Source organism: Salmo trutta, chromosome 20 (genome assembly GCF_901001165.1).
Source record: "Salmo trutta chromosome 20, fSalTru1.1, whole genome shotgun sequence".
In the NCBI taxonomy this organism is placed as follows: domain Eukaryota; kingdom Metazoa; phylum Chordata; class Actinopteri; order Salmoniformes; family Salmonidae; genus Salmo; species Salmo trutta.
This window is the reverse complement of record NC_042976.1, coordinates 7,459,661-7,474,131: the sequence shown is the minus strand read 5'-3', so window position 1 is coordinate 7,474,131 and position 14,471 is coordinate 7,459,661. Positions and strand designations below refer to the sequence as shown.

Genomic DNA, 14,471 nt, shown 5'->3' with positions numbered 1-14,471 from the left:
AAATTGTCTTTAACACATGCCCAATGACTCAACTGACCCTTCGCTAAGCCCCGCCCCCCTTGGTTACTGTTGCAACCTTTTCCTGGGAAGCCCAATTCACCATTCAACCACTTGCAAAATCCCCTCATAATGATCTCAAACTATGTTTCTAATACACAATGAAATTAAACAGACCGTCCCTTGCTAATCAGAAAATTCTTGGGTATGTTGTGGTGGACGGTCATTACAATTGCTTTATGGGAACCTGGTCAAATGATGTTTGTAGTATATAAGGCTTGCCAACCACTGAATAGCTTTGAATTCACTGTCAGCATGCAGTCAGCTTTAACCACTTTTGATGTTGACAGCAGATGGGAGTTGTATTCATAACATTGCTAACTTAGCTAGCTAACATACATTTTTGGAAAACAACATTTGTTGATCACTGAGACTGAGAGCTAACTAACATACATTTTTAGAAAACAAAGTTTGGTGATCAATGAGACTGAGAGCTAGCTAACCAGCTGAGCTACCAAACAATGTAAAAAAAAAAGTATCATTTCGGATTGGGAAAATACTCCAACAAGCTCTGCATTTCAGGAATCACAGGCTGCTGAGGGAAGGACAGCTCATAATAATGTCTGGAACGGAGCGAATAGAATGGCATCAAACACCTGGAAACCATGGAAACCACGTGTTTGATATATTTGATACCATAATTCATTAATTTCACTCCAGACATTACCACAAGCCCGTCCTCCCCGATTAAGGTGCCACCAACCTCCTGTGCATTTAGAAAAGTCTCTGTTTTTGCCATAACCCTCACTGGCTAGCCCCCACTGGCTAGCCCTCACTGGCTAGCCCTCACTGGCTAGCCCTCACTGGCTAGCCCCCACTGGCTAGCCCCCACTGGCTAGCCCTCACTGGCTAGCCCCCACTGGCTAGCCCTCACTGGCATCGCCCTTTAATGTTATATAAAAGTGAGCTTGTCTGAGGTGTCAGACTGGACAACAGTTGCTATCCATTGGAACACTGCGATTGGTTATCCAAAATTATGCTCAGCATCACTGGGAATTACTCCTGGATAAATTGAATTACCGAGCCAAATGTATCTGTTGTTCTCCTCCTTTAGATGGTGACCTCGTTGACTTTAATCTAGTGTAGTCTTAATATCATTAGGACCAGGTGTACGACCTGTTTATTTCCAATGTCCCCTCTGTTTAAGACTACTAAGGCGGTCCGGTACGGCGTCCCGGCAAAATAAATAGTGGGGGTACTCCGTACTGGTAAAACATCACAATAATTAAAATAAAATGTCAAGAAAACTGTAGGCTATTACGCCACTATTTATTATTACATCATGTCAGAGGCATGACAAATGTGAAAATGGACTTGAAAACGGGTGGTATAGCCTACACTCAGAAATGCGATGTGGTTCCACGAAAACACAGACATTTTGCCAAGGCAGAGATGACTGGCCGACACCGAGACACGCGAGAACAGGCAATGGACGCATAAATTCAGGCCTAATGACGATTGGCAAACGTCATTACACTTGTTGGTGTTTTGTGTAAAAGATGTCTCTTTCCATTCACCGCTGTTTGGAGGCTGGAAACAGGTTGCGAGAGGGTGAGCGTGGTGCACGGGATGCCTAGTTAAGGAGCCCTTTGAAGTGATCGTTTGACAATCAGATAAAAACATCATGACACAATAAAAGGTCATCAATTTTACAAGTTAAATGACAGATCTTTACGACTAGAGCCATAGAGATGGGGAGGCGGGGTAGCCTAGTGGTTAGAGCGTTGAACTAGTAACTGAAAGGTTGCTGGATCGAATCCCCGAGCTGACAAGGTATAAATCTGTTGTTCTGCCCCTGAACAAGGCAGTTAACCCACTGTTCCTAGGCTGTCATTGAAAATAAGAATTTGTTCTTAACTGACTTGCCTAGTTAAATAAAGGTAAAATAATATAAGAGATCCTATTGAAATGAATATGCATTCTACATGTAATTATATGATTACCCCCATAAACAGCCTGTGCACACATAGGAGGTCCTATACTGGGAAGAAATGAAATCTTCTTTCACCTCTGCTAAGACTATAATATGATATTATCCAGGCCTAATTTCCTTATAAGCCTACAGTCTCTCTCCTCTCTTTACCTCATCTCTGGCATCTTGTTCTACCAGTGGAAACTCTGACAGCTACCAGTGTTATACACATGGACTGGGGTTTCGCTTGATCTAGGTATTGCCATGGACCTCACGATACGACATTATCAATATACTTAGGTGCCGTTGTAGGGCAGCCCAGCCCCAGAATGGACTCTTCTTATCAACCGTATGCAACAATTTGCTCTGTGTTGGTCTTAGGAATTCATCATTCTCTGTGTTGGTCTTAGGAATTCATCATTCTCTGTGTTGGTCTTAGGAATTCATCATTCTCTGTGTTGGTCTTAGGAATTCATCATTCTCTGTGTTGGTCTTAGGAATTCATCATTCTCTGTGTTGGTCTTAGGAATTCATCATTCTCTGTGTTGGTCTTAGGAATTCATCATTCTCTGTGTTGGTCTTAGGAATTCATCATTCTCTGTGTTGGTCTTAGGAATTCCTCATTCTCTGTGTTGGTCTTGTCAACCCCCATTGTCACACCTCTGAGAAGTAGCGGTTACGTCATGTAGATCTGACAATCTGATTGGAGGTTAACTTTACAGTAATACTGTACTATTGGTCAACAACAATCTAAACAACTCAAATGCTTGTAAAGGGGTCAAAGATTCAATGTTCTTTCTCGTATTTGTTCCTGACCTGCTGTGGTGAGATGCTCTTTCTCTCTCCACCCCATAGACTTTTGCGGCATGGCTTTTCAGGCTATGGTTTCTCTCTCTCTCTGACCATGCTTACATTGATGCCTTGTAATGCTTGTTAATGCTTTGTAACTTAAGTTTATGTCTTGTATGTGAATCCATTAATTTTACAAAGTAATTAAAATACTCAGACATTTCTTCATTACCTGTTACTGTAACTCAACTATAGTGTTATATTACTGTAACTCAACTATAATGTTATATTACTGTAACTATAGTGTTATATTACTGTAACTCAACTATAGTGTTATATTACTGTAACTATAGTGTTCTATTACTGTAAGTCAACTATAGTGTTATTACTGTAACTATAGTGTTCTATTACTGTAAGTCAACTATAGTGTTATTACTGTAACTATAGTGTTCTATTACTGTAACTATAGTGTTATTACTGTAACTATAGTGTTCTATTACTGTAACTATAATGTTATATTACTGTAACTATAGTGTTATATTACTGTAACTCAACTATAGTGTTATTACTGTAACTATAGTGTTCTATTACTGTAACTATAGTGTTCTATTACTGTAACTATAGTGTTCTATTACTGTAACTATAGTGTTCTATTACTGTAACTATAGTGTTCTATTACTGTAACTCAACCACAGTGTTCTTGCATGTTGCTATTTATCTTATGGAGTCACATAAATATAATTCATTTAAGGGGCTAATTGCTTAGTCTTATTACGAGTCACAGGTATTTATAATATCAATCATGATAAATATCACTGTCCACTACACTGTTATGATATGTATTGCGATTCTCATGATTCTGCTATATATGTATTGCGATTCGATACTGCGATTTAATTGCGAGTTGATGTTCCAAACATATTGCTCACTTTGTCTGCTGCAGAGAGATGAGAGAGCCATGATAAAACTAGTTTTGATCAGTCAGGGAAATAAAAGTGCTGAAAACATGTTGGCTCAATATTTAAAAAGAAGATGGAGATCAAACTATCGGATGAAAAATTAAATTGGGAATTTAGGCAGACCACCGGGGTTAACACCCCTACTCTTACGATAAGTGCCATGGGATCTTTTAGTGACCACAGAGAGTCAGCACACCCGTTTAAGATCCCATCCAAAAGACGGCACCCTACACAGGGCAATGTCCCCAATCACTGCCCTGGGGCATTGGGATATTTTTTTTTAGATCAGAGGAAAAGGTGCCTACTACTGGCCCTCCAACACCACTTCCAGTAGCATCTGGTCTCCCATCCAGGGACCAACCAGGACTGACCTTGCTTAGTGGCAAGCCCACAGTGGGATACAGGTTGGTATGCTGTTGGCTGATTGTTTGTTACCTATAGTAGAAACAAATTGATACTTGGCATCAAATATAAATATAATATTGGCCCAAAAAATATATAGTGATTATTTAACTTTATTGGATTTTGTTTAATGTGCCGTTATCAGAGAAAAAACAAACAATCAGATCACTTCCCTTCCCTTTACATTCTGGCCCTAAGCACAGCTAAACAACAACAATGTGCAGTTAACCCGCTACAGAGAAAAACAAACAATCAGATCACTTCCCTTCCCTTTACATTCTGGCCCTAAGCACAGCTAAACAACAACAATGTGCAGTTAACCCGCTACAGAGAAAAACAAACAATCAGATCACTTCCCTTCCCTTTACATTCTGGCCCTAAGCACAGCTAAACAACAACAATGTGCAGTTAACCCGCTACAGAGAAAAACAAACAATCAGATCACTTCCCCTCCCTTTACATTCTGGCCCTAAGCACAGCTAAACAACAACAATGTGCAGTTAACCCGCTACAGAGAAAAACAAACAATCAGATCACTTCCCCTCCTCTTTTCAGTTCGCTGCTGCTAGCGACTGGAACGAGCTGCAACAAACACTCAAACTGGACAGTTTTATCTCCATCTCTTCATTCAAAGACTCAATCATGGACACTCTTACTGACAGTTGTGGCTGTTTTGTGTGATGTATTGTTCACTCTACCTTCTTGCCCTTTGTGCTGCTGTCTGTGCCCAATAATGTTTGTACCATGTTTTGTGCTGCTACCATGTTGTGCTGCTGCCATGTTGTGTTTCTACCATGTTGTTGTCATGTTGTGTTGCTACCATGCTGTGTTGTCATGTGTTGCTGCCATGTTATGTTGTTGTCTTAGGTCTCTCTTTATGTAGTGTTGTGGTGTCTCTCTTGTCGTGATGTGTGTTTTGTCCTATATTGTTATTTTGAATCTCAGCCCCCGCAGGAGGTCTTTTGCCTTTTGCTAGGCCGTCATTGTAAATAACAATTTGTTCTTAACTGACTTGCCTAGTTAAATAAAGTAAATAAAAATCCCCCATCCCTTTACATTCTGGTCCTAAGCACAGCTAAACAACAGACTTAGCTCCCTAGCTCTCTAGCTAAAGCGGGAATTGTTTTGTTTTTGTTGTCAGGATTGCTTCCTACCTACAGTATTGGTGTCATCTCGGGCCATTGTGAAGTTGCCTAGGAGAGAGTGTTTCCAGACATGCTGATAACATTGAAGCGTTTTCCGTGGCCATCTCTCTCACACTGACACTGACTGGGACAGGAGAACATTATCTAGCTAGGCTCCTGCACCAACACCTTCCCTGGCAACAGGGGCTTTGTTTGACTCTGACAGCTACATTGTACACATCATTGCCCTGCTGTTTGGAACTTGATGGGCAACACATTTTTTGATAGAGTTACATTACATGATATTATTTCCACAATATTCAACCTTGGCGAAAGACTACATGTATCATGGGCATGCTGTAGAAAGGAAAATGTACCTATATATTTTTTTATAATATAATCTTTGAGAACTAACAATCACCATAATAAAAGCTAAACAGTATGAAAAATTGAAAATTCTAAAAACAATTAATTGAACAATATTGATATAGTTATTAAGTTTGAGCAAAATAACATAGCATTAGCCATGGCAAAATGCATAGAATTGCAGTAAATTATCTTTAAAACTGCAACATTTTCTCTCAGCTACTTGGCAGAATATGTAGAATCCTTGGAAATTAGATTTGTTCTCTCAGCGCTATGACAAAATGTGTAGAATTGCAGGAAATTAACGTTAAAACTGCAAAAAGTTATCTCGGCTCCATGGAGAAATTCTGAGAATTGCAGGAAATTTGATTTAAATTACAATTTTTTTTTGTTTTAAACCCCCACCAAGATGGGGCCTCTAAAATGTTCTACAGAATTTTGCCATGCTGACTGTGCCCATTGCCACGCCCCCTGCCATGCCCTTTGCCACACCCACCACCTTAGCCCCCTTTTGATCCAGAAAAAACCCTGCTGACATAGCAGTGGTGTAGTTGTGGACTGACCTGACATAGCAGTGGTGTAGATGTGGACTGACCTGACATAGCAGTGGTGTAGATGTGGACTGACCTGACATAGCAGTGGTGTAGATGTGGACTGACCTGACATAGCAGTGGTGTAGATTTGGACTGACCTGACATAGCAGTGGTGTAGATGTGGACTGACCTGACATAGCAGTGGTGTAGATGTGGACTGACCTGACATAGCAGTGGTGTAGATGTGGACTGACCTGTCATAGCAGTGGTGTAGATGTGGACTGACCTGACATAGCAGTGGTGTAGATGTGGACTGACCTGACATAGCAGTGGTGTAGATTTGGACTGACCTGACATAGCAGTGGTGTAGATGTGGACTGACCTGACATAGCAGTGGTGTAGATGTGGACTGACCTGACATAGCAGTGGTGTAGATGTGGACTGACCTGACATAGCAGGGGTGTAGATGTGGACTGACCTGACATAGCAGGGGTGTAGATGTGGACTGACCTGACATAGCAGTGGTGTAGATGTGGACTGACCTGACATAGCAGTGGTGTAGATGTGGACTGACCTGACATAGCAGTCTAAAGAGAGTGATTAGTTGAGGGTGTTTTACTATGCGCTAACCTTATCATTGGTATACTGAGCTGAGGAAAAGTCACAATGAAAAGACTGCTATCATTACACAATTTGACAGATGCAATGTGATAGGCCCTACAATACCAATTTCCTCATATTTACCAAAATAGATAACAAGGTGATTCAGTGAGGATGCAGAATGAAACTCAATAAAAGTCTAGGGGTGATATAGATGATTTAAACGGAGGAAGCAACTTTTTCTTCTTGATGACGAGTGCTTCAGAGGAAACTGGATGGCAGTAAAAGGAAGACGTAACGATGAAACACGAAGATAACTGAAGCAGAGTTCTGTCCCTTCTCTGCTTCATGCATCATCACACTATCAATCATATTTAGTATCTTAAAGACACAGCTAAACATTATGGATGCAAATAGAAAAACAGCTAGCTTTGTATTTACTCTGCACCTTCATAATGCTATGACAGAGACCAGGTATAGTGTAGCAAGAATGTATTAGGGAATAGTATAGCCTAGTATAATAATAATAATATAATAATTTACTATGGAGCCTGTTTCTACATGGTTCTATATGGTTCTACATGGTACAATAATCTCCAATATAAAATGTATTTTGACTTGTTTAACACTTTTTTTGTTACGACATGATTGCATATGTGTTATTTCATAGTTTTGATGTCTTCACTATTATTTTACAATGTAGAAAATAGTACAAAATAAAGCAAAACCCTTGAATGAGTAGATGATCTAAAACTTTTGACTGGTACTGTATATTTATATATATATATATATATATATATATATATATATATATATATATATATACTACCCAGTTAGGGATTAGAACAGATATCTAGTTGTTTCAGCTGGGCTAATAGAACATGGACTCACTGTGTCCTGGGTGCTGTGCTAGTCTCAAAGACTGTGTCATTGCTCTTAAAGAAATGTTGACATCATGCTAATTTGTAAATGTCACAATCGATATAAACAGCACAGTAATTAATTTGGATTCCTCTGAGACCGTGACATAGTAAACAAGTGGGTGTTTCAAAGCATGTCGGGTGAAATTCCTCATGGAATTGTGGCGTGCAGGAGGAGTAGCTCGATTACTGTACTTGGTCGCGAGTTAGTTGTTTGCTACGAGAGACAACATCCAAACAAGACTTTTGTCACTAATATGTGTTGGATGGACCTTGCATTACATCAGCAAATGGGGAGATCTTATACATACTGTATAACATAATGAACAATGTACAGCCTTAATTTTGGCCTATAAAGACTTGTCATTCATCGGTTGTTAGTCGTACGAGTGATGACAGTCTTGCACCAAAGGGACATTGCAGACATTGTTTATCAGAGACAGGAACTCAGATGACTCATCGCTGCTCTGTGAAACCTAGAGAGAGCTGCCACTGTTTTCCCTCAGGAAGACACAAACGTGTAACTCATTCCACTGTGATGTTCTCTCTCCAGTCCCCTTCTCTCTGAGTCTCCGTGCCGCCAACCTGGGGGGGGGGGGGGGGGGTGAAGCTGGAGGAAGGTTGTGTATTTCAGGGCCTGGGGCTCCAGCATGTGAGTGGTCTAGTGGGGGACGGGGGTTATGTCTTGGGGACGGGGGTTATGTGTACAGAGGCCAGTGGGTTGCAGGGGGACAAGGGGTTATGTGTACAGAGGCCAGTGGGTGCAGGGGGATGGGGTTTGAGTGTGGGGGCCAGTGATGGCAGGGGGACGGGGGTTAAGTGTGGGACGGTGGGCAGAGTTTGAGTGTGGGGGCAGGGGGGCAGTGGTAGGGCAACATCTGTAGTCCTCACCAAGATCCTGCCCCCTCGCGTTGAGCTCTGACACAAGTGTGAAAAGGTAACATCCTCCCTGCTGTGGCCAATTGAGGAATCTGGAGGGTCGAACCTACTTGGAGGTGGGTTACCACTTGAAATGCCCCCTTCTGGTAGATGGATGATCAACAACCAGAGGCTTTTCCAGACAGGAGACAAGCCTCATCACTCTCTCTCTGAAGCCCTGGTGAGACCCCCTGACCACCAGGAAGCAGAAAGAACACAGAATGATCTACAGCTCAGAGCTACATACAGTGGACAGATACAAATTGAACTGTTGACCTTGTTGACTCTATAGATGCAATCATACTGTATATCTGGAGATTTTCAGAAGTGGTGCGTCTTCACTTTCAAACTGAGTTTCGATCACTTTCCAACTGAGTTTCAATCAGTTTCTAACTGAGTTTCAATCCGTTTCAAACTGATTTTCAATCCGTTTCTAACTGAGTTTCAATCAATTTCTAACTGAGTTTCAATCCGTTTCAAACTGAGTTTCAATCCGTTTCTGAGTTTCAATCCGTTTCTAACTGAGTGTCAATCCGTTTCAAACTGAGTTTCAATCCGTTTCTAACTGAGTTTCAGTCAGTTTCCAACTGAGTTTCAATCCGTTTCAAACTGAGTGGAAAAAGGACAAAAGAGTTTGGTGTTTAGATGGCAGATTATATGGGTCAGGATGTGTGAAAGATATTTTCTGAGGCTACACTACAAACTCAATCTGAGGAGTTGTTTCTAGTTGGTAACTGATGTTGACATGAGAAAAACCACTACTCATCGGCTCTGTTGATGTGTAAGTGTGTTCCCTCACAGATATGAATTCTCTAGATGTTTGTCAATTTTCTTGAATAAATTACATCATGTACGTCGATGGAAGTACACTATTCTAGTCTCCCTTTCTATTATAGTCTTACATCTCTATGTTATTCTCCATGCTGAAATGGGAAGCAGCTCTATTTACATCTGTTGTTACATAAGCCCTGGATCCATGGACTGGACAGTCCCTTGAACTAGAAGACCAGTGGAATGAAAGGTGGCATCTTTGTCTGGCGTTGTCAGCCGTGTCATTAGAGTCCAGGTGGAAGCTGAGGGTTCAGATGACTGCAGGAGGAGAAGTGTGTGTGTGTGTGTGTGTGTGTGTGTGTGTGTGTGTGTGTGTGTGTGTGTGTGTGTGTGTGTGTGTGTGTGTGTGTGTGTGTGTGTGTGTGTGTGTGTGTGTGTGTGTGTGTGTACACGCGCGTGAAGGCTGCAACTCCCCCAGGAAGGCAGGCAGCACTCAGCGCAACTGAGTGTGGGAGGGGCCGTCTCTCTCCGTAGCCTGGGTGTGAGTCTAGGACTGGGTGGCTCAGAAATTCAGACACAGAGTAGTCTGAGAGAGAGAGAGAGAGAGAGAGAGCTATAGGGGCTCAAGAGAACTTCCCTAACTTTACCCTCCGTTGGACATGCTGGCTGCCTGTTGCTGCTCTTTGGGATCTAGTGAGGACATTTGTGGCCACAGCTGTTGACAATGCAAGGAAGGGCTAACAAAGCCCCTAAGAAGGAGCTGGTGATTGACTCTCCTCAGCAGTACAAGAGTTTGGCTGGAGCCGAGGTGGAAGCAGTGCCACAGGTGGTGGTAAGTCACGGAATGAGGGGATAACCTAGCAATGGTTTCAGTTGAGACACTAAAAGTTACTTTAGTAGTTGGCAGAATTTCTTTACCACGTGTTTTGGGTTGGAAACTTTAAGTGGTTTCTGAAATGGTTGTGTTACTTCATCACATTTCAGCAGTGCTTGAGGATTTTGTTTACAGTCAAATATTTGTAGCACTCGATATTCCATGATGTGGTGTAGTTGTAGCATAACTGTTGTGAAGTCAGGTGTCTGGAACCTCTAAGCTACCCTACATTACTCATCTCATATGTATATACTGTACTCTATACCATCTACTGCATCTTGCCATCTTGATGTAATGTATCACTAGCCACTTTAAACAATGCCATTTTATATAATGTTTACATACCCTACATTACTCATCTCATATGTATATACTGTACGCTATACCATCTACTGCATCTTGCCTATGCCGTTCGGCCATCACTCATTCATATATTTGTATGTACATTTTTATGTACATATTCTGTATAAGGTAGTTGTTGTGAAATTGCATGGTCGGAACTAGAAGCACAAGCATTTCGCTACACTCGCATTAACATCTGCTAGCCATGTGTATGTGACAAATACAATTTGATTTGATTTGATTTGAGCTTCATGACTAGTCTGGAACCTCTGAACTGGCCTTGTCCTGCTAGCAGCTTCATGGCTAGTCCAGAATGGCCTTGTCCTGCTAGCGGCTTCATGACTAGTCTAGAATGGCCTTGTCCTGCTAGCAGCTTCATGGCTAGTCTAGAATGGCCTTGTTCTGCTAGCAGCTTCATGACTAGTCCAGAATGGCCTTGTCCTGCTAGCAGCTTCATGGCTAGTCCAGAATGGCCTTGTCCTGCTAGCAGCTTCATGGCTAGTCTAGAATGGCCTTGTCCTGCTAGCAGCTTCATGGCTAGTCTAGAATGGCATTGTCTAGCTAGCAGCTTCATGGCAAGTCTAGAATGGCCTTGTCCTGCTAGCAGCTTCATGACTAGTCTAGAATGGCCTTGTCCTGCTAGCAGCTTCATGGCTAGTCTAGAATTGCCTTGTCCTGCTAGCAGCTTCATGGCTAGTCCAGAATGGCCTTGTCCTGCTAGCAGCTTCATGGCTAGTCTAGAATGGCCTTGTCCTGCTAGCAGCTTCATGACTAGTCTGTAACCTCTGAGCTGGCCTTGTTCTGCTAGCAGCTTCATGACTGGTCTAGAATGGCCTTGTCCTGCTAGCAGCTTCATGGCTAGTCTAGAATGGCCTTGTTCTGTTAGCAGCTTCATGACTAGTCCAGAATGGCCTTGTCCTGCTAGCAGCTTCATGGCTAGTCTAGAATGGCCTTGTCCTGCTAGCAGCTTCATGGCTAGTCCAGAATGGCCTTGTCCTGCTAGCAGCTTCATGGCTAGTCTAGAATGGCCTTGTCCTGCTAGCAGCTTCATGGCTAGTCCAGAATGGCCTTGTCCCGCTAGCAGCTTCATGGCTAGTCTAGAATTGCCTTGTCCTGCTAGCAGCTTCATGGTTAGTCTAGAATGGCCTTGTCCTGCTAGCAGCTTCATGGCTAGTCCAGAATGACCTTGTCCTGCTAGCAGCTTCATGGCAAGTCTAGAATGGCCTTGTCCTGCTAGCAGCTTCATGACTAGTCTAGAATGGCCTTGTCCTGCTAGCAGCTTCATGGCTAGTCTAGAATGGCTTTGTCCTGCTAGCAGCTTCATGACTAGTCTAGAATGGCCTTGTCCTGCTAGCAGCTTCATGGCTAGTCTCAGAATGGCCTTGTCCTGCTAGCAGCTTCATGGCTAGTCCAGAATGGCCTTGTCCTGCTAGCAGCTTCATGGCTAGTCTAGAATGGCCTTGTCCTGCTAGCAGCTTCATGGCTAGTCCAGAATGGCCTTGTCCCGCTAGCAGCTTCATGGCTAGTCTAGAATTGCCTTGTCCTGCTAGCAGCTTCATGGTTAGTCTAGAATGGCCTTGTCCTGCTAGCAGCTTCATGGCTAGTCCAGAATGACCTTGTCCTGCTAGCAGCTTCATGGCAAGTCTAGAATGGCCTTGTCCTGCTAGCAGCTTCATGACTAGTCTAGAATGGCCTTGTCCTGCTAGCAGCTTCATGGCTAGTCTAGAATGGCTTTGTCCTGCTAGCAGCTTCATGACTAGTCTAGAATGGCCTTGTCCTGCTAGCAGCTTCATGACTAGTCCAGAATGGCCTTGTCCTGCTAGCAGCTTCATGACTAGTCTAGAATGGCCTTGTCCTGCTAGCAGCTTCATGGCTAGTCTAGAATGGCCTTGTCCTGCTAGCAGCTTCATGGCTAGTCTAGAATGGCCTTGTCCTGCTAGCAGCTTCAGGGCTAGTCTAGAATGGCCTTGTCCTGCTAGCAGCTTCATGACTAGTCTGTAACCTCTGAGCTGGCCTTGTTCTGCTGGCAGCTTCTAAGAAGACAATATCTAAATTATTCCACACAATGGTACAGGCTCACATTTCAAAAGTGCATTGTGTCCGACAGTGGAGAGGAACGTTGGACTCTGCTGGTGTTAAACTAGCTGAATAGACCAAGATACTGTATTGCAGTCTTTAGCGGTAATTACTGTAGTGTATGCCACTTTTAAAAGTCCCCTCCTTGCTCATTCAGCTCAAAAGTCAATCATAATAACAGAGGTACTGTTCAATCCACAGCAGGTTGAATTTGTCATCTGATCGTTCTTGTATTACCTGAACAGCGTATTTAAACCAAAGTGAAATTCCAACAGTGTCCAATAGAAAGGTACCACAGACTGGTCCAGTGTAAAGCAGTAGTGTAGTGAGAGATGGAAGCTGAGGCCCGGGGAAAAACCTCCATCAGAGTGGTAGAGAATTGGACTTTGACTCCAGAAGAAGCTATTTGTTAACTCTTTTCTATGGTGAGTAGAACTGTAGAACTGCCATTTCTATGGTGAGTAGAACTGTAGAACTGCCGTTTCTATGGTGAGTAGAACTGTAGAACTGCCATTTCTATGGTGAGTAGAAATGCCATTTCTATGGTGAGTAAAACTGACATTTCTATGGTGAGTAGAACTGTCGTTTCTATGGTGAGTAGAACGGCCGTTTCTATGGTGAGTAGAACGGCCATTTCTATGGTGAGTAAAACTGCCATTTCTATGGTGAGTAGAACTGACATTTCTATGGTGAGTAGAACTGCCGTTTCTATGGTGAGTAGAGTGGCCGTTTCTATGGTGAGTAGAATGGCCATTTCTATGGTGTCACGACTTCTGCCGAAGACGGTCCCTCTCCTTGTTCGGGCGGGCCTTCAGGGGGTCGACGTCACCGGTCTTCTAGCCATCGCTGATCCACCTTTCATTTTCCATTTGATTTGTCTTTGTTTTCTACACACCTGGTTTCATTCCCCAATTACATGTTCATGTATTTAACCCTCTGTTTGCCCCATGTTTTTGTGCGTGATTGTTTCTATGTTCATTCAGTACGTTATGGCTGGATTTCGACGGGTGCTGTTTTCACCCATGCGTAATTGATTACCGTTTATTGTTGGTCAAGTGTATTGTTACCTTGTGCATTTATTTTGAGTAAAGCACGTTACTCACTCATTCTGCTCTACTGCGCCTGACTTCATGCACCAGCTACACCCACCTTCTGACAGAATCACGCACCCAACCATATGGAGTCAGCAGGAGCAGACAACCCCGTATTAGGGGTCGAGGAGCGCGTCCAGCAGCATTAGGAGATGCTACAACATCTCGGCACCGCCATGGATCGCGTCCTGCAGACTATGGATCGCTGGGAGAGAAGAGGCGTTCCTCCAGTGCCTCCACCAGCACCACCAAGGACACAACTACTCACCCCTCCTTCACCCGGTCCCAGTGGGATTCAGCTCGATCTTCCGAGGGAGTATGATGGGACGGCTGCGGGATGTCAGGGGTTCCTACTCCAGCTGGAGCTCTACCTGGCAACCGTCCACCCGGCTCCTTTGGGCCGTGAGAGCGTGTCCGCCCTCGTCTCCTGTCTCTCAGGGAAAGCCCTGGAGTGGGCCAACGCCATATGGGGGGAAGGAGAAGCGGTGTTTGACCAATTCAAGGATTTCACCCACTGCTTCCAGGCAGTTTTCGACCACCCGCCTGAGGGTAGAGCGGTGGGTGAACGTCTCGTCCACCTTAGGTAGGGGACGAGGAGCGCACAGGAGTTCGCTTTGGACTTTCGGACCCTGGCCGCCGGGCGCGGGATGGAACGACAGGGCCCTGATTGATCACCCACCGTTGTATTTTGCGCGAGGATGTCTGTCGGGAGTTGGCCTGCAGGGACACCACTCTCA

At 43.6% G+C, this 14,471-nt stretch overlaps 1 protein-coding gene across 11 annotated transcripts in view; it reads left to right on the top strand.

Moving 5' to 3' along the window:
* Positions 1-14,471, top strand: part of LOC115155496 (dedicator of cytokinesis protein 9-like) — a 178,773-nt gene that overhangs the window by 62,691 nt on the left and 101,611 nt on the right. The window contains exon 1 of one of the 11 annotated variants that reach the window (XM_029702151.1): positions 9,934-10,183. The exons of the other annotated variants lie outside the window; for them this stretch is intronic. Coding sequence (XP_029558011.1) covers positions 10,076-10,183 — 108 coding nt within the window. The 5' untranslated portion in view covers positions 9,934-10,075. Of the gene's footprint in view, positions 1-9,933; positions 10,184-14,471 lie in introns of those variants that run through there. 11 annotated transcript variants of the gene reach the window in all.